Source organism: Panthera leo, chromosome B3 (assembly GCF_018350215.1).
Source record: "Panthera leo isolate Ple1 chromosome B3, P.leo_Ple1_pat1.1, whole genome shotgun sequence".
Lineage (NCBI taxonomy): Eukaryota > Metazoa > Chordata > Mammalia > Carnivora > Felidae > Panthera > Panthera leo.
Genome location: NC_056684.1, coordinates 19,168,058 through 19,191,211, shown reverse-complemented (window position 1 = coordinate 19,191,211; position 23,154 = coordinate 19,168,058). Strand labels below are relative to the sequence as shown.

Here is a 23,154-nt window from a genome sequence, read left to right as displayed (position 1 = left end):
ACACTTGCTATTTTAAGGTTGTGTACTTTATTTATTCTTAAAACTTTATTTCGAGAGCAAGAGCAGGGTAGGGGCAGAGAGAGAGAGAGAGAGAGGGAGGGAGAGAGAGAGAATCCCAAGCAGCCAAGCAGGCTCTGCACTGTCAGTGCAGAGCCCTATGTAGGGCTCAAACTCACGAACTGTGAGATCATGACCTGAGCCAAGATCAAGAGTCAGACGCTTAAAGGACTGAACCACCCACGTGCCCCTGTTTGTGTGCTTTTGCAAGAGCTACCCTGATAGTGTGGTTTGTGCCTCTTAACTTTTTAGAACCCTCATATCCAATTAAAAAATTCTAGGGATGCCTGGGTAGCCTGGTTGGTTAAGTGTCCAACTTTGGCTCAGATCGTGATCTGGTGCCTTGTGAGTTTGAGCCTCACATCGGGCTCTCAGCTGTCAGCACAGAGCCCGCTTCACAGACTGTCTCCCCCTCTCTCTCTGCCCCTCCCTAGCTGGTTGTCTCTCTGTCTCTGTTTCTCAAAAATAAACATTAAATAAATAAATAAATAAATATTCTATTTCTCCTATTTTACCTGACTCATCATTATTTTTTTTAGTACACATGCAGTGTCTTAACATATTCTTTAGGAAACAAATACGCAGAAATGGACCAGTTGGGTCCAAAGGCACGTGGATTTGAATGTTTGGTGGCTATTGTCAAATTGCTCTGCACGGCGGCTGCTCTTACCTACTTTTCTGCTAGCAGCATCCGAAGGGTAAGCTTTCCTCACAACCTCACCAACATTTGATATTATGAATCTTTTAAAAACTTGACAATCAGCTGGGCACAAAGAGGTGCCCAAGTGGCTAGAGTTCCAAGATCTCCTCATTCGGTCTCTTGGATCCCTGCGGTCCGTCCTTGGCAAGGGCAGGATGCAGCAAGGTCGAGTTGCACCAGCTCCCCTCCCCTCTGCCTGGTTGCCCGGTCTCCTGGTCTCACTCAGTCCTGCATGTGGGTCCCCAGGAGCTGTCCCCAGATCCTCCTTCAGACTGGACCTCAGTGGAAAGACAAGCCCAGTGGTGTATGGAGAAGGCAGGGTGAGGAGGGCAGGGCAGCCCCGCGAGAGGGTATGGGGAGCCTGGGGCCATGGCCAGGAGTTAAGAGGTTTGTCTCAGCAAAAATGCTCAGGATGTAATGAGTGGAAGGAACCTCCAGCTGGGCTATGCTGACTTGATTTCTTTTGAAACCAGAGAGGCTGGAATTCTGCCATAATTATCTTTCTTACTCACCAAGAAGTCTGGAGTCCTGTCCCACACAGCTGGATTAGTGCCATTTTTTGGTCTGATGTGACAATTAGTTGAATGTATGTGACAACATGAGCTCATGACAAATGACCCCTCCACCTTGAGATGTCTAAGTTTTCCGAGAAGGGAAATTGTGGCAACTGAATCAGATCATGGACAAGGAACTCAATCTTTTACTTTAATTCAGGCATCAACGTTGCTGACTGAGCAGAGGGGACAGATACCCGCAGGAAGCATTGGTCCTGGGCGGGAGCTGCGCACGGGTGTCTGGGAATCTGCAAGGGTTTCCGTCGGAATGTGTCCACTCTCTGCCTGGATCTGCCCCTTCGGGCCGTCTGCAAGCCGTGCTGTGTCCTGGAGCAGAATTTTAAAAAGCTGATTTGGTTCAGGCTTTTAAAAAATCAAAACAAAACAAACAGCCGACTGGGGTGAACCACAACTTTTTCCCAGGGAGCGGGCGAACCCCTCGGCCAGGTTGCCCCTGGTGACGACACATTTTGGGTTAGCTGCTCCGCTGGGTCTTTGTTTCCCTCATGCACAACCACCGGGCTGGGAAAAGGTCAGGTCGTTTTCGGCTGCATGTTCTGGGAAGCCAAACCCATACCTTGGGGCCCCTCTCCTGTCCCGGAGCCCCCTGGTGGGCATCACAGCAGGGAGAATAAAGGCCTCTGTGGTGCTGGTTTCCCAAGGCCACTTGCCTGGGAGCAAATACCTGATGGCTAATGAAGACGGCTGTTGACCACCACAGGGCCCTGACTGCTGTGGACAAACCTGGGTCCCCGGAGCACTTGTCCAGGCTTCCCAGCCCAGCCCCATCTCTGCAGCCACAGGAACCTGACACCCTTTTTCTGCTCTTGAAAATCCCCACTCATCTGTCTACTCCCAAGCAGTGAGAGTGGCTGATGGAGAGGAGGGCAGAGCCCAGGCCAACAACAAGGGGCGAAGGCCCGTTCCCTCTCTCAGTTGACCATCCATAGTGGTAGGGGTTTGCTTACCTCTCGTGAGGACTTCGTTGCTGTGGTAACCCATGACTTGAGCCTCCGTCCATCCATCAGGCTCAGAAACACTGAGCACAGCCTGGCAAATGGAGCCCTGGAGCTCATGGTGTAAACGGCCAGTTCTCGGCCACCAGTGCCTTCCCCAGGCCTGGGAGCAGGCAGGCCAGCTTTTCCCAGCAGGACCCACTGACTCTGGTTCCCTGGGCTTGGGGCCACAGGGTCTTATGGTTAAACTGCCCCCTAGGAGACAGCTCCCAGCCCAGAGCCCAGGTCATTAGTGGCTTGAAACAAGGAGGGGCAGCTGTCCAAGGGACCTGTGGCCTCTTAGGTCCCTGCAGCATTTGAGAAAAGGAAAAGGACAGGAGGGTGGATTGGCACAGCTTTTCAGAACCCCACTCGGTCCAGTTTCTGTCAGAAATAATCAGCCATTCCCAAACTTCGTAGTGTACAACTATCTTCCAATGCTCATGGTTCTGTGGGTCTGGAATTTGGACAGGGCATAGGAGGCTGGCTCGCCTCTGCCCTGTGGTGTCTGAGGCCTCTGGCAACAGCAGAAGGGTGACCAAATGGCTGCAATCATCTGAAAGCTCCTTCCCTCATGTTTCCTTCACATGGTGCTGGCTGCTGGCTGGGACTGCAGCTGGGGCTATAGGTAAGGGCACCTCCATGTGGCTTGAGTTTCCTCACAGCATGGCAGCCTCATCATAGTCACACTTATTTATTACCTGGGGGCTCAGGACTCCAGGGGTGAGTGTTCAGCTTCATTGCCTTTTCTGACTGAGCTTTCAAAGTCACACGGCATCATTTCCATGGTATTCCTTTGGTTATAAACAAGTCACAAGCCCTCCAGATTCAAGGGAGGGGGTCCAGACACCCCTCCTCCCCCTTTGATGGGAGGAACATCAAGGCCAGTTGTAGTAAAGCACACGGGGTGGGGGATGCTGTTGTGGCCATCTTTGGAAAACATGGCAGAATGCACCACTCATCGGGTTTCCTCAGTCTGCACAGCTGGCCTTGACCAGGCCTCTCTCATGTTTTCTTTCCCTCTTGACCAGTGGTGGGGCAGGTCCTCAACAGGCCCATTAGTGAGCTGGGCCACACAGTGTGGGGGAGGTCCCGCACCTCTGCCTTCTGACTGCCTGGGCTCGCCCACCTCCCTCTGTATCTGTGGCTGTCCGTGTGGCTTTGGGTCTTGTGTTTCTTGGCTCTTAACCTGCAAGTCTGGAATGAGGGGAGCCAGGCAGAGCCTCACCCTGGAGCCAAGCGGCCTGGGGCCCCACAAGCCCCCACAGTGGTCCAGGGATTCCTCCGTGGATGGTTGCCCCTCGGTGGCTATGGTTCAGGGGTCTTGGGACAGAACCCTTGAGGTGCCCTTTCCTTTTATGTAAAGGTTGGTTTTTTGTGGATGACAGTGTCTGTGGGGCTGAGGCAGAGTGAACTCCAGTGGTGCCTCTTGCTGCCTTTGGTGGCTCAGGAGCAGAGGACCCTGAAAGGATTAGTGGGTGAATTAGCTGGGAGAATTGAGGGACCTTTGTAGTTCCAGAAGCTGCTTTTTCCAGAGACTCTCACAGGAATAATTTTCTCTGGAAAATTATTATCAGAGAAAAATTTAAAAAATTTATTAAATTTAAAAAATTAAAAAATTATTATCAGAGAAAATAATTTCTCTGGATTTTCCAGACCTCCCTCCATTCTTTTGCCTGCTCCCACTGACCTGAGCGACCTCCCACTGCTGCTGACCCTCAGACCTGAGCGATCCCAGAGTGGACGCAGGGCCCCACTCAGCCTGCATCTGGCCGTGCGGCAACACGCACACACACAGACCCACACACTGCACATACGTGCACACATGTGCGTATGCACCGCATATTACGTCACACACTGTGTGCACATGCCTGCATACCTCATGCGACACACTACACACACCCACACCACATGTATATACCACACACAGCACCACACATGCACACACGCTCACCCATGTACACGCCATACTCACACATGTACACACACCACACATTCACGTGCAGACACCACGCGTGCCACACACGTACACACACCCACCACACCATACACACCGCGCGTGCATGCACACACACATACCGCACACATGTACACCATACACTCTCACACGTGGGGACTCACACTACACATCTCATACGCACCCACCCCCTCCATATGCACGTGCACATGTACACATAAGCACACATACACGCCGAGAAGAGACTCTTCGCAAGCCTGTGGCATATGCAGGAAAGCCAAGTCACATTCTTAAAACGTTCTAATACGCAGAGAATGCAAGATGTCGATTAGAAAGTTCCAAGAAGTGGAGAAAATGGGCCACGCCTCTCCTCCAGCCGGGGCTCCTTTGGGCCTCTGCCCGCCCCAGCAGCTTGCTTGAGTGTCTGTATTTACCGACGTCCACACACAGCCGCAGGGTTCCTTCTTCCTCAGATGGGCTCATACTTGGGAATACTTGGTAAAGTAAACTCATCAAGCCCACAAACCCTCCTCAGAGGGCCAGGAGCCCAGAGGCATCCATTTCTCAGCAGGCGCTGTCGAGGCGGGGAGCGCAGGGGCTGGGCCTCCTGGACCAGGGCGCCCCCTGGCCGCGGGTGACGGAACTGCTGGCAGTGAGTCTGGTGAACTTGGCAGGGGGAGGTTGTAGCTGTGAGGAATGGGGGGTGCAGAGGCCGCATCAACTCCCTTCCTCCCCTGGGCTCCAGGGAGGGAGAAGAGCTCTCATGTTTTGGAAAACATCGTATCCTCTGGCTGAGCACCCAGCAGCTGGCCACCATGGTCTGCCCAGTTCTTTCTCTGCTGTGGAAGAGGGTGGGACCCAGCCCCTGGCCTTACCCCAGGTGTTACTGGTACCATCTGGGGGCTACCGACAACTGGGGCAGACTGGCTTTCAGAAAGGGGCCACATCCAGAAGTGTCACACATGCTGGGGTGTGGAGGACGCCTCTGCACCCCAACCTCTACATTGCCCTGGACCAGGGTCCACCTGCCCACCTGTCTCCCTTTAACTCGTAGGTCCTCTGGGCCTGGTCCCTGACTTCCATGCTATCCCTGCTGGGGACCGGGAGGGGACAATGACGGTAATGTTCAGGCATGGTTTTGTGCACAGCCCTGGTCTCTGTGACAGGGATAGCCGTGTGCAGGGGCAGAAGAGGAGCATGCCCATGTGGCTTTGGGTCTTGTGTTTTTTGGCTCTTAGCCTGCAACTCTGGAATGAGTTAACCTGCAACTCTTAAGTTGCATCTAGGTCAGCTCTCCTCCCTGATTTGAGCAGACGTGGACAGCAGGAGATGGCTCTCCCACCAGGGGCTGACACAGCCCAGAGCCCTGATTGTGCCAGCGTGCTCCCACGTGTGTGTGTGTGCATGCACGCGCGCATGTGTATGGGTACGTGCGTCTTCAGCTCTGGTCTGTGGATGTCACCCAAGAAGTGTCAACAGGAAAGGGTCAGAGGCCTCCTGCAGGCACCTGACACAGGCACTGGGAATCAGGGTGGGGACCCCTGGCCCTCCAGAGGTGTTGTGCCCTCAGGGGTTTGACTCTCATGTCGTCCTCTCCACAGTCAAAGGTCGACCTGTGAACATATCCTCACAACCAATTGTTCCAGGCCTGTGTGGGCCCTCAAAACCTGGCCACCGTCCCAGACACACACACAGACACATACACACACACACACACACACACACACACGCTGCTGGGCACACTGCTGGGTCAGAGGCTTTCACTTTCACTTTCACTCACTTTATTGTGTGCCTGGAGCTGTCATGAAGTCACCCTTGTATTCTGTGACTGAAGAAACGGGAGTCACAAAGCTGAGAAACCCTCCTGGGCCTTTCAGGGCAATCGGCAGAGGCAGGATTTGAACCTGGGTCTCTCCGTGTCTCCAAACCCCTCCCTGGCCACCACACTGGGGAATGGGCACTCCCTTAGTCCTCGAGGAAAGTTCGGGGGGAAAGCTCTGGGGCATTTGGCCTTTGGGGGTTTAGAGAGGCCGACGACAGGACCAGGCAGAGACCTCCAGCCACCCCTTCCCTCTGCTTGGGGTCTTGGGCTTTTCTGTTCTGAGGACACACCCGTCCTCCTCACGCGGGGGCTAAGTGATTTACTGCACACTCACCATGGGTTCTTTGTTACTTTGTCACCTAGGAGGCGGGTGGGACAGAGGAGAGGAGGTCCCAGGAGAGAGGGGGCTGCTGTGGGGCTGCCAGGAGGTGGTAGGTGGAGACAAGGCCTAGTTTCCGGACTCCCACCCCAGCCACTGCTTTACCACATTGCACCGTTCATTGTGACCCTGCTCGCTCAATGCCCACCGCTGGACACAGCAGCGAATGAAAGGGAAACCGCGAGTGGGCGGCTACAAGGACAGGAGTTTGGGGGATGGGAGGCCCAGGGGCTGGAAGGGGTCCAGAGATCACCAGTGGCCCTGGGTCCCCACCCAGCAGGCTTCTGTGGAAGGATGTCTCCCTCACCGACGCGTCAGGCTGAGCTCCAGCCCGTTCTCTTTCCCACTGAAGGCCACGGCCACCTAGTGTACTTTAGATCCAGTTTAGACCATTTTGATAAATAAAATCCAGGTAAAATGTGATTCAGTTTCCCTTGTCAAGCTGCACTTGGTTGGAGGCCTCAGTGACCTGGTCCAGCTATTTGAGAGGTGGAGGGGGCTTCTAGTTCCCAGGTGTGGAGTATGTCCTCTGCCGCAGCTTCTACCCCACCCGTCCCCCCTCCCCACTCCCTCATCCCCACCACTGCTCCGAGGGCAGGGTTGACACAGGCTGGCCTTGGCCGGACTTGAAGACAGGCATCCTTTCCTGGCTGGTGGTAAAGATGTCACTTGCCCTGCGCTGCTCACAGTATGTCTGGGAGGCCACCTGAGGAGGAAGTGAAGAAGGTGGCTCCCAGTCCCTGTGCAGTGGAGGCCAGGCCACCAGCCAGAGCTGTTTAGAAGCTTCCTGCGGGACTGGTGTGTACCTGGAGGGGAGGAGAGGGCAGGACGCAGCTGTCCAGGGCCCACGGAGAGCTGCCTCCTGCAGGTTCAAAACGTGCCCTGTCCTCCACACCTGTGTTATTTTCTTTCCAACTTTACTGAAGTATTATTGGCAAATAAAAATTGTGTATATTTAAGGTGTACAACGTGACGTTTTGATACACGTGTACGTTGTGAAACGAATACCATAATCAAGCTAATTGACATGCCCATCACCTCAGAGTTACCACTTTTTTTGTGTGGTGAAAGCACTTAAGATTTACTCTTGTAGCAAACTGCAAGCATAGAATATACAGTAAAACCTTGGATTGCAAGTAACTTATTCTGTGAGTGTTCTGCAAGATGAGGAAACATTTCTAATCAATTTTAACTTGATAAGCAAGCGATGTCCTGCAATACGAGTAGTATGTGATGCCGAATGTCACATGATCACAACTGAGCCAACGGTTCTATTCTCGCTCTCTCTCTCTCTGCTGGATTTTGGGTAATCATTTCCCATGCCCGGATGCTTGATCTCAGGCTGCGGTGTTTGGCAGAAATCAGTGATCCTTCAAAACATTGGAAGGTGCCCACAATTGGCACTAGTGTATCTTTTGTCACTTCAAAGCCCCTATGGACAGTCCTTTGCTTTTCCAGACAAGAGTAAGCTTAGGAATGCTTTGCTTCATTCTAGGTCATTGGATACATTCCTTGTTAAAGTTGCATGAACAGAAAAACATTCCATTGAGCCAATAGATAGCAGTGATAATTCTGTTACTGATGGTGAAAATCGTTCTATATAATAACCCTCCTCTTTTCTCCCTCACACCAGCCTGGAAGGTTTTTCAAAGGTGAGTGCAAGTTAATTTATTTTTCTTTATATTTTATATTTTCTTTATTATTTTGTACTTTATTCCAGTATTGCAATCATTTTTATATGAATATTTTTGGGTTGTAGAATGACACATCTGAGTTTCCATTATTTCTTATGGGAAAATTCACTTTGATATACAAGTGCTTTGGATTACAAGCATGTTTCCGGAATGCATTATGCTTGCAAACCAAGATTTTACTGTATTGCTATTAACTACAGTTACAATGTTGTACACTAGGTCTCTAGAACTTATTACTGAAAGTTTGTACCATGTGACCAACATCTCCCCTTTTCCCGTGTGCCCCAACTCCTGGTAATTACCATTCCACTCTGTTACTGACTTTGACTTTTTCAGATTCCACATGTGATACCATGCGGTATTTGTCTTTCAGCTTCTGGCTTATGTCACCCTTGCCTAATGTCCTCCAGGTTCATCCACAGTGTTGCAAATGCCAGGATTTCCTTCTTCTTAAAGACTAATATTCCATTGTATATATGCATACACACCACGTTTTCTTTATCCATTCATCTGTTGATAGACACTTAGGTTGTTTCTATCTAGGCTACTGTGAATAATGCCACAATCAACATGGAATAGCACGCATGGGGAGATCTCCACACTGTTTTCCATTATAGCTGTAACAATTGAAATGTCCAGAAGCGTACAAGGTTCCCTCTTCTCACATTCTCACCAATATTTTTTATTTTTTGACTTTTTTATAATGACCAGCCTAACAGATGTGAGGTGATATCTCATTATTATTTTGATTTGTATTTCCTCATGATTAATAACATTGAGCATCTTTTCATATACCTGTTGGCCATTTGTATGTCTTCTTTACAAAAATGTCTGTTCAGGTTTTTTGCCCATTTTTAAATCAAGTCGTTTGGTTTGTTTTTGTTATTATCATTATTATTATTATTAATTATTATTATTGTTGTTGTTATTATTTTGCTATTGAGCTTTACAATTTCCTTAGATATATTTTGGATATTAACGTGTTGTTGGATATATGGACTGCAAATATTTGCTTCCATTCCGTAGATTGCCTTTTCACTTTGTTATTGCTTCTTTTCCTGTGAAGAAATTTTTACTTTGATGTAGTCTCACTTGTTTGTGTTTGCTTTTGTTGCCTGTGCCTTTGATGTCAAATCCAAGAAATCACTGCCAAGACCAATGTCAAGGAGATTTTTCCTTATGTTTTCTTCTAGAAGTTTTATTGTTTCAGGTCTAACATTGAAGTCTAAATCCATTTTGACTTGATTTTTGTGTAGGGTGTAAGACAAGGGTCTGATTTCATTCTTTGTGTGTGGATATTCAATTTTCCCAACATCAATTATTGAAGAGAGATGATGCTTTCCCCATTCTGTTTTATACTTGGTGCCTTTTTTGAAGACCAGTTGGCCATATATGGATGGGTTTATTTCTGGGCTTTTGATTGTATCCCATTGGTCCATCTGTCTATTTTCATGCCAGTACCATACTGTTTCAATTATTATAGTTTTGTAATATAGTTTGATATCAGGAGGTCTGATATCAGGAAGGTGTCTCCAACTTTGTTCTTCTTGCTCAAGATTGCTTTGGCTATTTGGGATTTTTTTGTGGTTCCATACAAATTTAGGATTGTTTTTTCTATTTCTTTGAAAAATTCCATTTGAATTTTGATAAGGATTACATTGATTACATAGATCACTTCATATAGTATTTACAATATTAATTTTTCTATCTATGAACACAGTGTATCTTTCCATTTATTCATATCTTTCACCTATGTTTATAGTTTTCAGTGTACAGAAGATATTTCCCCTCTTTCCTTAAATTTACTCCTAGGTATTTTATTTTTTTAAATGCTATTGTAAATAATATTGTTTTCTTAATTCCTTTTTTTGGAGAGTTCATTTTTAGTGTATAGGAACACAACTGATATTTGCATGCTGATTTTGTATCCTAAAATTTTACTGAATTTGATGTTAGCTGTGGGCTTGTCATATATGATCTTTATTATGTTGTGGTACATTCTTTACATATCTAATTTGTTGAGAATATATTTTTTTATCATGAAACAATGTTCAATTTTGTCAAATGCATCTATTGAGATGATCATGTGAATTTGTCCTTCATATGTCCATTGGACATATGCAATATGCAATATGTCCATTGCATATGTTGATACATCCTTACATCCCAGGGATAAATCCCATTCAGTGTGGTGTATGGTCACTTTAATGTGTTTTTAAATTTGGTTGTTGTATTTTGTTGGGGATTTTTGCATCTATGTTTATCAGAGATAGTGATCTGTAATTTTGTTTTCTTGTAGTGTCCTTGTCTGACTTTGGTATAGGGTCATGCTGGCTTCATAAAATGAGTTTGGAAGTGCTCTCTTCTGAATGTTTTGGAAGAATTTGATAAGGATTGATATTAATTCTTCTTTACATGTTTGGTAGAATTCACTAGTGAGGCCATCTTGTCATGGTCTTTTCTTTGTTGGGATATTTTTGATTACTGATTGAATCTCTACCCTTATTTATCTGTTTAGATTTTCTATTTCTTCATGATTCAATCTTGGTAGATTGTATGTTTCTAGGAATTTATCCATTTCTTCTAGGTTATTCTATTTGTTGGGGTACAATTGTTCATAGTAGGCTCTCATGGCCCTTTGTATTTCTGTGGTATCAGTTGTAATCTGTATTCCCTTTGTTTCCAAGTTTATGTGTTTGAGTATTTTGTTTCTTAGTCTAGCTAATCACTTGCAAATTTTGTTTTTTCAAAAAGCGAGCTCACTTTCACTGATGTTTTCTACTGTTTTTCTAGTCTCTGTTTCATTTATTTCTGTTCTGATCTTTGTTATTTCCTTCCTTATGCTAACTTTATTTTTTAGTTTATTCTCTTTCTAGTTCCTTGAGGTATAAAGTTACATTGTTTACTTAAAATCTTTTCTTTCCTTCTTACTGCAGGCATTATCTTTGTAAACTTCCCCCTTAGATTTGCTTTTGCTGCCTCCCATAAGTTTTGGTATGTAGTGTTTCCATTTTTGTTTGTTTCAAGATAGTCTTTGATTTCCCTTTCAATTTTTTTTTTTATCCAATGGTTGTTTGTGTGTTGCTTAATTTTCACATATTTGTGATTTCTCCAGTTTTTTTCCTCTTATTAATGTTAGTTTCTTACCATTGTGGTCAGAAGAGATGCTGATATGATTTCAATCTTTTTAAATTTGTTATGACTTGTTTTGTGACCTAACGTATGATCTATCTTGGAGAATGTTGAGAAGAATGTGAATTCTGTTGCTGTTGGATGAAATGTTCTGCATATGTCTGTTAGGTCCATTTAGTCTCAACTGTAGTTCAAGTTCAATGTTTCCTTATTGTCTTCTGTCTGGGTGATCTATCCATTGTTGAAAATGGGATAATGAAATCCCCTACTATTATTGTATAGTTATCCATTTCTCCTTTCAAAATGTTAATATTTACTATATATATTTACTATATATATTTTGTGCTCTGATATTGCATGCATATATTTTTACAATTATTATATTCTCTTAATGATTTGACCCCTTACATAATGACTTTTTTTTGCTATAGTTTTCACTTAAAGTCTATTTTGTGTGATATAAGTTTACTTATCTGTACTCTCATTGGGTTTCCAGTTGCATGGAATACCATTTTCTATCCCTTCGCTTTCAGCCTATGTGTGTCCTTAAAGTTGAAGGAAGTCTCTTGTAGATAGCATATAATTGGGTCTTGTTTTTTATCCATTCAGCCATTCATTGTCCTTTGGTTGGAGAAATTAATCTACTTATTAAAGTAATTATTGAAAAGGACTTACTTTTTGCCATTTCCTTAATTGTTTTCTGCCTATTTTGTAGTTTCTTTGTTCTTGTCTTCTTGACTTCTGTTGTTATTTGATGATTTACTATAGTAGTGTACTTTCATTCCTTTTTCTATTGTGTATCTACATTTTTGCTTTGTGGTTACCATGAGGCTTACATAAAACATCTTATAATAATCTGTTTCAAGCTGGTAAGACTTAACTTGGATAAAACTGTCTTTAGTGGGCCATGATGCAGACTGTGGCTTCTGGTGGGGGTCTCTGTTCTGCAGCCCTCAGGGTGGGAAAGGGAGGTTCCAGAGCTGCACGGCCGGTGGGATGGTGCCAGGCCGTCCCTGGCCTCCCCAAATGCAGCTAAGTTCCACTCCTTGAAGGTTCATTTGCAGAATCACACAGATATGCACAGATCTCCTGTGCTGATGTTTCTTTTCATCAGTCAGACCTCTTCTGCATCCTCTGTAGATAGAGGGGAGGTGGGGAGTTTGTCCTGGAGAGGGGTGGGTGTGACTTTGGGGGAAAGGTGGGAATAGGATGCCATCTTCTTCTGGATCTTTCTGGCACCTAAGTCAGAGAGATGGGGAATATTCCAGAATTTTAAGCCCCCAAACCTGAAGTATTTTTTTTTCTGTCTCCCTCTGCTTTCAGTTAACTCATATCTGTGAGCATTTCTTGGGTGCAAGGCTGGGGATTGGGCTGTGGGCATCCTACAGGCTCATTTGTTACTGCCTGTACACTGTCTGATATCTGATTAATGAGGCCTGTGGATCTATCAAATACAAAACAATCAACTGATCTCTAAATGTTATACTCCTTATATTCCTAATGTGTAACACCTGAGTTTTGACCTATTTATCCAATTAGATATTGATTTAAAGTTTTATTGAATCCCCCTATAAACATTCAACTAAAAATCAGAGTATGAAATATTAGATGACCTTCAATGCTTTAAATACCATAAAATACTACATCTGTTACCCAAGAGTACTTTAAAACTGACCCAAATTCTACTGCCTTAGATTCACATCTTCCTTGTTTCACATGAGCCTCCTTCTTACTTATAGCCATAGTTCTTCCAAGTGTTTGTGAGCCTTCCTAGGCTGTAATGACAGGAGAGAGGATGGTCATGACTGGGGGGCAGGGAGGGCGTCCTGGCCCTGGGGTTGGACTGGGCTGGGCCTGGGCTGGGGGCTATCACATACCCTCTCTCTCCTGATCCTGACGGGGTGAGAATTGTCATTGCCATCTCACAAAGAAGAAACCAGGGTCACAGGGGTGGGGTAGCTTGCCCTGAGTGGAAGGTTTAAACTTGCAGGACATCAGAGCTGGTTTTTGGGTAAGCAGGCCGCAACCCTGGACCTCTTTGTAATTGTGTTAAGAACTAGACCGTGTCCAGCCCTCATGGTGCAGAAGGAAGCTCTCAGGGCAGGTCTGGCCACAGAACGTTCCAATCCATCATTGCTCAGGTGCGTCTGACTGAACTGGAACAGAAACTTGTGAGGGCCAGCTTGAGAGCTTCACTTGCTTACCTTCAGGGCTCTGGTTGTGCTAGTGGGAAAGGTACCCGAACATCCAGGAATATGGCACTGGGCTGCTGGTAGAGGAGAACTGGGAAATACTCATTTAAACAAGGAAGTGCTTTCCTGGTCTGTGAGGTAATGAGGAGACTGGAGGTCAGCTTCCAGGGATGGCATGGAGGGCTGCCTCCCCATCACTGTCCCAAGGCCTTCCTGGCCTCCCCAGAGGGCCCTGCCATCATGCTCTGTTGAGGACCAGGGAGGCAGAGGCAGGGCCGAAGGGGCTCCCATTGAGTCAGACCTTTGGGGGTGCTTCCTTGAAGCTCTACTCAGCCATTTCCACCCCTCCCTGGCTGAGCTCAGTCCCCGGCCCACCCCCCCACATAAGGGAGGCTGGGAACTGATGTGCCAACAAAAGAAGGGTCTGTTACCAAGCAGTTTCTACCAGTGGTTCTTCAAGGGCTATTTCAATGAACGGCCCACCCCTCCCCTATTTCCTTCAGGACTGCCCCATTCTGCCCAGGATGGGAAAAACCATCAGGCACTTAGGGAGGCAGAGGGTTTGAGGCCCCAGGCCCCGACACTCCAGGAGATGTGGCTCCTTCCAGGACAGCAGCCTGCTGGCATCTGGAGGGGCTTCACGCTGCTGTTTTTCTGTAGCCTTGGTGGGGTTCCGTGTCATCGTGCTTGCTCTGGGGTTCAGCAGATGCTTTCTGCAAGAGGAACAGCAGGGAAAGCAGGACCCACTCCCATTGCTCGAGATGCTGTGCAGGGGCGTGGGGTCTTGTGCATTCCCAGGTAGGGTCACTGCAGAGACTCCAAGTAATCAGTGGCAGTGACTAGCCGGTGATCGTCAGCAAGGCTGCTGCCTTCTCGGGGCGCCTGGGTGGCTCAGTCGGTTAAGCGTCCGACTTCGGCTCAGGTCATGATCTCGAGTTCGTGGGTTTGAGTCCCGTGTCAGGCTCTGAGCTGTCAGCACAGATTCTGTGTCTCCCTCTCTCTCTGCCTCTCCCCCACTTGTGCTCTGTCTCTCAAAAATAAATAAATGTTAAAAAAATTAAAAAAAAAAAAAAAAAGGCTGCTGCCTTCCCTAGTGCAGGGTGGTGGGTGGGAGGAAGCTGGGCGCTATCTGCTGCGGGAGGGGTCTTGACCCTGCAGCTGGGCTGTCCATGTTCACAATACCAGGGCAAGGGCGGACCAGAGTCAGAGCTCACTGGCTTCTGTCAACTGTCCCCAGCCCCTCCCACCTGTCCTCCCACTGTGGACATCCACCTCTGCCTGGGACTCTGCCTACGTCCCAAAGGTGGCCGGGGTGGGCTCTGCTTGAGTCATGCCATGAGGTCAGACGGATGTGAGATTATTGGCCCTGCCCCCTGGGACCTGATACCCTCCGTGGGGGTCAAGTGCCCTCATGGAGGAGAGCGGGCAGAGGGGGACTTCCCTTTACCTGCGGACAGCAAGGCTGAGGTGTGTCCTTCCTGGGGTCCAGGAGAGAAGTCCCTCCCAGCCTGGCTTACCATCATGAAGAGACTTCTATACAATTCCAACAGTGCAGTGAGGAAAGAATAAAGGGAAAGCTAAGGACCTACCACTCTGTGCCCCCTCAATTCTCCTCCCCAGAGGTAACCAAGGTCTACCAGACTCTTGGGCATCCTGTAGGATAGTTTCCCCATGCGTGCCCGTGTAGCTAGACAACATTTTCTGCTCAAATAGTAACTCTATACACACTGCACTGTGAGTTGCTTTTTAGAAACACAATGCATTTATTATACCCTGGAGAACATGTTGGACCAGCATGGTTAACACCACCTCCTTCTCTAACCAGCTGCAGAGTATGGCATTGTGGGAGGTTCAGGCGGTCTCCCATTTGGGGCCATTATAGGCAATGCTGCAATGACACCCTTGTTCTGTATCTTTGGGCACTTGCATGGAAATTTCAGGATCAAATGCTTAAGGAGGGCTGCTGGGGCAGGGGAAGGACGGGACCCAGTTTCAAAGGGTGTGCGCACTTGAAATTTTGATGGATATGGCCAAAGTGCCCCCTTAGGGGTGGCCCCCCTGTAAATATGCCCCCTTTAGGCCATTTTCCACTCAGCAATGTGATCTTTAAAGATAGGTCGTCTAACAACCCTGCTTAAAACTGCCAGTGGTGTTGACGGAGATCCATGGCCTAGAAAGTCAGGCCTAGCGGGCCCACCCTTAGCTCCCCCTTCTTCCAAATGCTCCACCAGCTCTTCATCTTTCTTCCAGCACAGCAGCTCATTCTGGCCACAGGGCCTTTGCATGCGTGGATCTTCTGACCTGGTGCCCTCAGGTCTCCACAGGGATGCCAGCATGAGGGTAGTAAATGACATTTTGTTGCTGTCCTCCTATTTCCTGACTGTTGGGTGACGTTGGGTGCTATTTATATCTTCTACCTTTTTTCCTTTTTGTGTTTTCTCTTTCTTATCGATAGGTATGAACTCTTTGTTTATAAGACAAAATAGCTATTTGTCTCTCATTTGCCACCAATATATTTTCCCAGTTGACTGTCTTTTGACTTTGTGGTAGTTTTTCCCATTTAAGGTTTCTACTTTTTATGTAGTGAACTTCATTACGCATTTCCTGCACGGTGTCTAACTTTTGTAAAGAGGTGCCCTGAGCTGGTTCCATGAGGCCGTTGGCTGATCACCTGGCCTCTCCTCACAGCAGCCTGGGCCTTGGGCTGGGAGGAGGCCAGATTAGAAAGGCAGTTTAGGACTGAATCATGGGGGCCCTGAGTGTCGGCCTCTAGCAGTCTGGCTGCAGGTTATAGGGCACAGGATTTGGGCAGGGGAAGGACAGGACCCTGTTTGCACTTGGGGGGTAACTGGGCAGCTGTGGTGTGCTGGAATGAGAAGGAAAGGAGAGGAGAGCAGTGACCACCAAGGCCCAGTTCAGGGACAGGGCAGGACAATGCTGATGATGTGGGCAGGAGGCATAGCCGAACAGTCCCTGTAGGACTCAGTGCTCAGGCCAGCAAAATGAAGTGGGGAGACTAAGCGTGGCTGTTTCTGCCCACAGAATCTGCTGTGGGACTCCTTGCATGGGGGCAGCTGTGGGCAAGGGGTGGTTTTCCTTTCCACCCCTGCAGGGAGCGGGCCTGGGTGGGACAGACCCGTGCTGCTATGACACGGGCTCTAAGACAGAGGCTGTGACATCGTTCTCAAGAGGGTCTGTTTATTTTCAGATAAAAGGAACCACATTTGCCTGCATACCCCAGCAAATCTTAAGCTTGGTTTTCATAACTTAATTTTAGAAAAAGATTAACAACTTGAACTGGAGTATGACCTCACGGTCATCCTGCCATCCCGGGTGAAGCAGCCTCAAACAGTTACTCTGGGTAACCACACGGTATGTGTGCGTGTGTGTGCGTGTGTGTGCATCATTTGTAAAAATTCTTGCCGTCACACCCATACACCCCCCATTAACAATTTCACTTTTTCTACTCTGCTGTACACATGTGTAGTAAATGTTTAGCAAATACATCATTTGGTAGAAGCCCCATACAATGTGACTTCACAACTGAGGCCCAACCACTGAGCTATTACTTAATTTGTTAAAGTGATAAGCAAGATTATTATGTGCAAACAAACAGGGTTTGCGTTCCAGCTGCGTCCAAGTGTATTTTACAAAGCTATAAACACACAGCCCTTTCTCAAGTCCCGATGATTGAGTTTCCCCTGCCTTTTGTCGGCAGAAGAAGAATGTAAAGGCTGAGGCGGTGCTCTGGGCGCTGGACTAGCTCTGGGCTTTCTGGCTGTGTCACTTGAAGGAACTCATTCATTCCCCCAAGGGTTTCTCACACAGAGACTTTCCTGAGCGGGAGATACCTGATCTCCGCTTGCCCAAGCGGGGCCCCAGGCCCCGGGGACCCAGAGGCTTGTGAAATGTCCTGAGAGCCTGGAGGCCACTGGGGGGAAGGGGCAAGGGTCATCGCCCTCCTCCTACCCTGCCCCGAACTGCTCCCCCAACTGAGAGCCTCTAGTGTAATTCTGTCCCAGCCGTGGGGAGGAAAACGGGCAGGCCTGCTCTGTAAAGGCCCAGCCCACACCCCTACTTTGTGTGACCCAGCACAGAGCAGGATCCTCCTCCCCTGCTCTTTGGAAGTGGATGCAGGAGGCAGGGAGAGTTTCTCCCACCCATCTTCTCTCCGCAGTGGGAGAATGGAGGTAGGCAGCTAACTCCGCCCTGGAGAACCGGAGAACCCCAAAACCACCGCCAGGGTGGTAACTTCTCAGCATTTCTAGCAGCAAGTGGTTCACGGGAGAACCCAGTCTGTCTTCTGGGTCCTCGGGAGGCTGTGGGCTGCAGGCAGAGGGGTCAGGGTGTGGGCCTGGGGCGGCCACTCTGCACAACTGTCATTCCATAGGAATTACCTTCTCTTCCGCATGCAAGCCTCCAGCCGGCCCAGCTCTTCGTAGGAGTGGTAGAAAACATCAAACTCTCTGGTGCCCCAGCCCCTCCAGACAGCCAGGCACCACTCCATGTTTTCGTTCTCAAAGCCACACACAACCGTGTCCTTTGCCACCACGGCCGCATCCACAAGCGCCCTACAGAGAGAGGGGGGTTTGAGAAAACCTACAGGGGTCCCCACCTAGTCGGGGCCAGGACCCCCAGCCTGCACCTTCTTGGGAGCCTGGCTAAGCGGGTGCATCTGTCCATCCCGGCCTAGCAGCTGCGATGTTCTCTGATGCCCTGCTTCGATGGGTGGTCCAGCCTGCGGGCAGAGACTTCCTACCGTCTGAAGAAGAGCCTAGCATGGCAGTGCACATTGATGGGGACTGTCTATAAGGGACTCAGGAAGGCCACAGATGCAACGAGAGCAGGTAGCCTCTATAACTGGACCCAGACTCCCAAGTGTCCGGAAAACACCAACTTTGACTCCTGCTTGTGAACGGCCCATGATGGATTTGAAGCAGTGACTCCCTTCCCTTGCCGTCTGCTCAGGCATGGCTCTTCTCCCGTGCAAAGTGCCCAGCTTAGGGAAACGGGGTGGTATATCGGGCAGAAGACCTGTGCCAACATGTCCTAACTACATACACTAGTTTTTTGAAGCTGTGGATTGTTTTGCTGATCTGTGCACACACCGGTTTTCCTTCTGGGCCTCTGCCGGGCCGTACAGCCCACGTCTGAGCCCTCACTGCCTTGCCCTGTGGCCAGCACGCAAACCGGCATGCACAGGGCCTCTGGCCTCCTCGGGGCCTTGCACACTGCAGGCACTCACTAGCTATTTGCTGAGAGAATCAGTGTCTCAGATGCATTGCAGAGAGCTGGGGGGCAGGGTTCAGGCTACGGCCCGCCTGTCAGCTGGCTGCCTGGGCTGCTTTCTCCCTACAGTGAACATGCCTGGCTCCTAGTAAACCTGTCTTTGGGGGCTGAATAGGAAAAACGACACCAGGGAAAAATTCAGGAACACAAATCATGGGCAGTCTGAGGTTAGCAGGCCTGGGCTCTACGGACCAGCCTGCTCCACCAGAAGCCCCGCTTGCGATCTGGTAACTACTTTGGCCCACAAACTCAGCCGGGACTCAGCGAAAACACCCAGATCTTGTTTCTGCAATCACTGGCACAGCAGGGGTCAATGGATCTGGTGACTCTCTGAGAACGCTCAGTGCGTTCAGGCAGAGGAGGGGACCTGCCATAGATGTTTCCCCTCCCATTGTCATCCCATTCTGGGGAAAATGGGTCAAATGATGTTTGTCCATAAGCGAGATTTATAGCATGGGGCTCAGTAGACAAAGTGAGGTGTGGACACTGCTGGCTGCAGGGGACTCTGAGGATACCAGCTGGTGCCAGCCTCCCATGCCCACAGCCATGCTGTCCTGCCCCAGAATGACCCTCACAGTGGGGTATGACCTGCCTCCCGGTCGGACGCCTCCCAACAGGTATGGAGCCATGGATGAGCCTGGGCTTGGGCATGGTGGAGGGTGGTGGGTGCTAGGTCTGTGGCTCCAGTAGGTGCTATATGGGCAGGTGGAGCACCCAGGAAGGGCCCTCCCACTTGGCGGGGAGGACAGTGAATCACCTGGCTCCCTGTTTCCATTTCAGCTGAACTCCGGCCCCTGGAGACACACCCCAGTCAGGAGACCTGGTCCACAGGTGCACGGGGTATGCCAGAAACAGACAGCCATGACCACTGGCTGATGCCTGGTTCAGATGGTATTTGCTGAGCCCCTAGGTGCTGCCTGGAGGACCCCATTTTGTTCCTTCTCTGCCCTATGGCCACACCGGTAGATGTGGCATTTATTTGCGGAGGCCAGAAGGGCGAGAGGCCGTTGTGCGGGGATGTGGTGGAGGGGCCTAGATTCCCCACATCACACCTCGGGTCCTAAAGGAGGTGCCCTCAGTCTTACCCACGCGGAGTCAGCTCGCGGGCTTTTAAGACGGCGATGACACGGCCCCGCTGGCCTCCGGCGTCCTTCTCCAGGCCGATGACGATAACATCGCCGCCGCGCCTGCGAAACCAAAACCGAGAAGGGGAAACGTTTTGTCCAGGGCTGTGCTCTCCAGGGGAAACGGAGCCGGCGTGCAGAGAAGCACGGCCACAAACGCGCAGTCTCAGTGAATGGATTGAGTTACCGGGAGGGCACCGAAGCCGGCCCCAGAAGGCCTTTCCCAGCGGGAAACCCAATCGCAGCTGACCACGGCTCTGCCTTGTGCTGCCGGCAGCTTCCCTGCGGGCAGGTGAGCGTCAGCGCGGCCCTTCTCAGGTTTGCTAAAGAGATCCCTCCAGGCCCCAGCACAGAGGGGGTGGCCCCTGATGGCCCCTGATGCCACAGCATCTGAAAGCTCCCTCAGGCAGCACAGGAATGTGCCCCACTCCCGGGAAATGTACCTGGGGACCCAGATGACGTCTTTCACAGCTAGGATCCTCACGGCCTGCAGGTGCTGGCTGAAAGCCTCCCCGTCCACGGGGGTCAGGTCATGCTCAGACCTGTCGGAGCCCGCGGTGGGCTCGTGCAGCCTGTCGGAGTCCTCGTAGTTGGCGGCGAAAGGCACGCTGGCAGAGCTTGCCGGGGAGCAGGGCAGGCTTGAGGACGACCTGGGGGCCCGGTGGGGGGAGGATGAGGAGGAGGACGTGGAGCAGTAGTCAGTCAGCGAGTCCTGGTGGGTCAGGATCTGCGTGCCCAGCTCCTCGCTGTACATGATGCTCACGTCCGCGATGGAGTCCCCCTTGGGCTCTTTGGGGCTGGCTGTGTGGCCGCCACGGGGCTCTGGACCCAACGGGCACACGGGAAACATGTCTCTGAGCGGGCTGGGGTCCCCGCAGAAGTACCGGGCGCACAGCTGGTAGGTAGCTGCATGGTACATCACCAAGGAGTTGGCCCTGTCGTCCAGGCACCAGACGACCTCCTCCCCCCTGCACTCGGAGCTGCCCACGACCGAGGTGACCACCGAAGGGGCCGAGTAGGGCTCCAGCCTCCTGCTGATCTCCAGGGCCACACAGTCGATGACCAGCAGGCCGGGCCCGTTGCTGTACCAGACCTCGGAGCCGCTGTTGACCACCTCCATGGCCTTCACGGGGTAGGGGTTCTGCCGTGTGTCTTCATCTGGGATGCTAAACTTGGACCTGTTGGCTGTGTGTGAGCACAGGTAGGAGCAGCTGTCGTCCGGGGCACCCCGCACCACGGGAAACACTGCCACAAGCCCGTCGGCCAGGCCTGCCAACACCAGGTAGGAATTCTGCAAGGAAAAGACAGCACCGCTCATTGGTTGCACGCATTCCAGGGGAGGAAACAGTACGGGTGCAAGACTCATCTCGGCACACACCCCGTGCACCCCAGAGGAGCAAGGCTCCTAAAGAGGCAGGGGCTGCCAGTGGGACCTTCTGGACGTGCTCCCAAGGGAGGTAACCCAGGCCCAGCTGAGCCAGCCTGCCCATCTGGCACTGAGCAGGAGAGGAACGTGTCTGGGGAGAACGAGGCCCACGGCGCCCAGGGGAGGAGCGCATGTGGCCTGAACCACGTGGCCCGCCTTGGCTCAGGCTGGGTTCTTGCAGTGTGACAGGAGGGGTCTGCCTTCTCCTTCAGGCCACAGGAGCCTCCTTCAGAGGCAGGATGTGGCTCCCCCCTGCCGGTGAACTCTGCTGATTAACTACAGGACAGTAGCTGTGGGCAGAGTGTGGGGCTGCTTGCCATCTCCTGCCCGCCAGCCCCACTGGGCAGGCTCTGCGCGCCCACCCCCCACCCTCTTGCCCTGGGTGCTGGCCTGCCACAGGAAGGGCCACGTCTCATCTGTTTCTCTGGCTCCACCCGGTCTTCTGCGCCCGTAGACAATACGAGCCTGCCGACCTTATTTATTCTTGAAATTGCTTCCAACTCAACCCTCTTGTGGAGGCGCTTCTTGGACACTGCCTACACTCCCCAATTAGCACACCTACCCTGAAATGCCTAGCTGGCAGTGCTAGGGTCTGTGGGTTGCTCTCCGCCCCTGCAGTGAAGCATGTGATCTTCTACGGCACCAGAGATCACTGGGCAAAGTTGCAAGGACAACGCTAAATGCTGGGACCCACCCCAGGCATCCCAGGAGCATCCCTGTGGAGCCGGGGACAGAGGGAGGCTTTGACGCCTGGATGCCCAGCTTGGGCTGGGGTGGCACAGGAGAGGTTCGGGAGCACAGAGCCGAAGCCACAACAGAGTGGGGATCCAGGCCTGTATCAGCAAGGGTGAGTGGCAGAAAGCCCCCTTTCTGGGACCTGAGCACCCTGGGAACCCGGGAGGCGGGGCTGTCCAAGGTAACAAGGGAACCAGCTCGAGCTCAACAGTGAGGTCAACAAGCCCTAGGAACATTTATCAAAATCTATCTTCAGAATTTTAGGGAAGAAAACAGCCAAAGCAAACAAGAGCAATGTCTCTATCCGATCCCGGCCCTGGGCCCCAGTTGGGGCGGCGAGCCCCACGGCCCGGCTGGGTGTGAACGTGCGCGTGCAAGAATGCAGGGGCCGCCGTCGCGGCCACAGGGCGGCCTGGCCTCGGAGGGGCAGGCCCCTGACAGGGAGGCTCCGCACAGAGCCGGCTTTATTCCCTCTGGTCGCGAGGGCGGTGGTGCCCTGGCTCGGGGGCTCTGGCCAGCAGTGGCCTTAAATAGCGCTTTGTGTCATGTTCTCCTGTGCTCTGGGGCGGACCGGGTCCCGCACTGCCCAGCCTCACCCTTGGGGCCACAGTCGTAAATGAGGGTGGATTTCAGACATTTTTTTTTTTTTTTAAAGAAATAAACTGTAGTAGGATGAAGAACGTATATATTTCACCACTGCCAGGAAGTAATAATAATGCTCACATTTACCCAAGTGCTTGCGCCCAGAGCTTGGGGCACGTTATGCCCAGGGAACCCTCTCTGACTGCTTCTTATCCTCGATTTGCAGATGGGAAAACTGAAATTGGATGGTGACAGCCAGCATGTTTTAAACAAACACCACCAATAATGACACCGATAATGATTCCTTGAGCATCTACCATGAGCAGAGAGGACGACCAGAGCAGCCTGAGAGCACCACTGGGGGCCTGGGGCCGGGGCAGGCCAGCTGCTCAGAGCAGGGTCGGGGTCTTTGATCTTGAGAATTGAACAGGAGGTCGTCCTGCAGGGGTATGTGGGGTGGGACTGTTGCTAACAGGCAGGGTCTCCTCAGAGTGCAGTGCTGGATGAGGTGGGGAG

At 50.6% G+C, this 23,154-nt stretch overlaps 1 protein-coding gene across 3 annotated transcripts in view; it reads right to left on the bottom strand.

Moving 5' to 3' along the window:
- Positions 1-623: 623 nt before the first annotated feature.
- LRRK1 (leucine rich repeat kinase 1) overlaps positions 624-23,154 on the bottom strand; it is a 148,918-nt gene continuing 126,387 nt past the window's right edge. The window contains exons 32-36 of one of the 3 annotated variants that reach the window (XR_006203399.1): positions 20,339-21,186; positions 19,857-19,958; positions 17,880-18,053; positions 2,280-3,768; positions 626-1,638 (exon numbers count right to left, since the gene is read on the bottom strand). Coding sequence is in view for 2 of the 3 variants with exons in the window: in XM_042941183.1 (XP_042797117.1) it covers positions 3,753-3,768; positions 17,880-18,053; positions 19,857-19,958; positions 20,339-21,186 (1,140 nt within the window). In the remaining variant the exon portion in view is untranslated. Of the gene's footprint in view, positions 3,769-16,663; positions 18,054-19,856; positions 19,959-20,338; positions 21,187-23,154 lie in introns of those variants that run through there. The other 2 variants (XM_042941183.1, XM_042941184.1) reach the window with 2 other exon arrangements.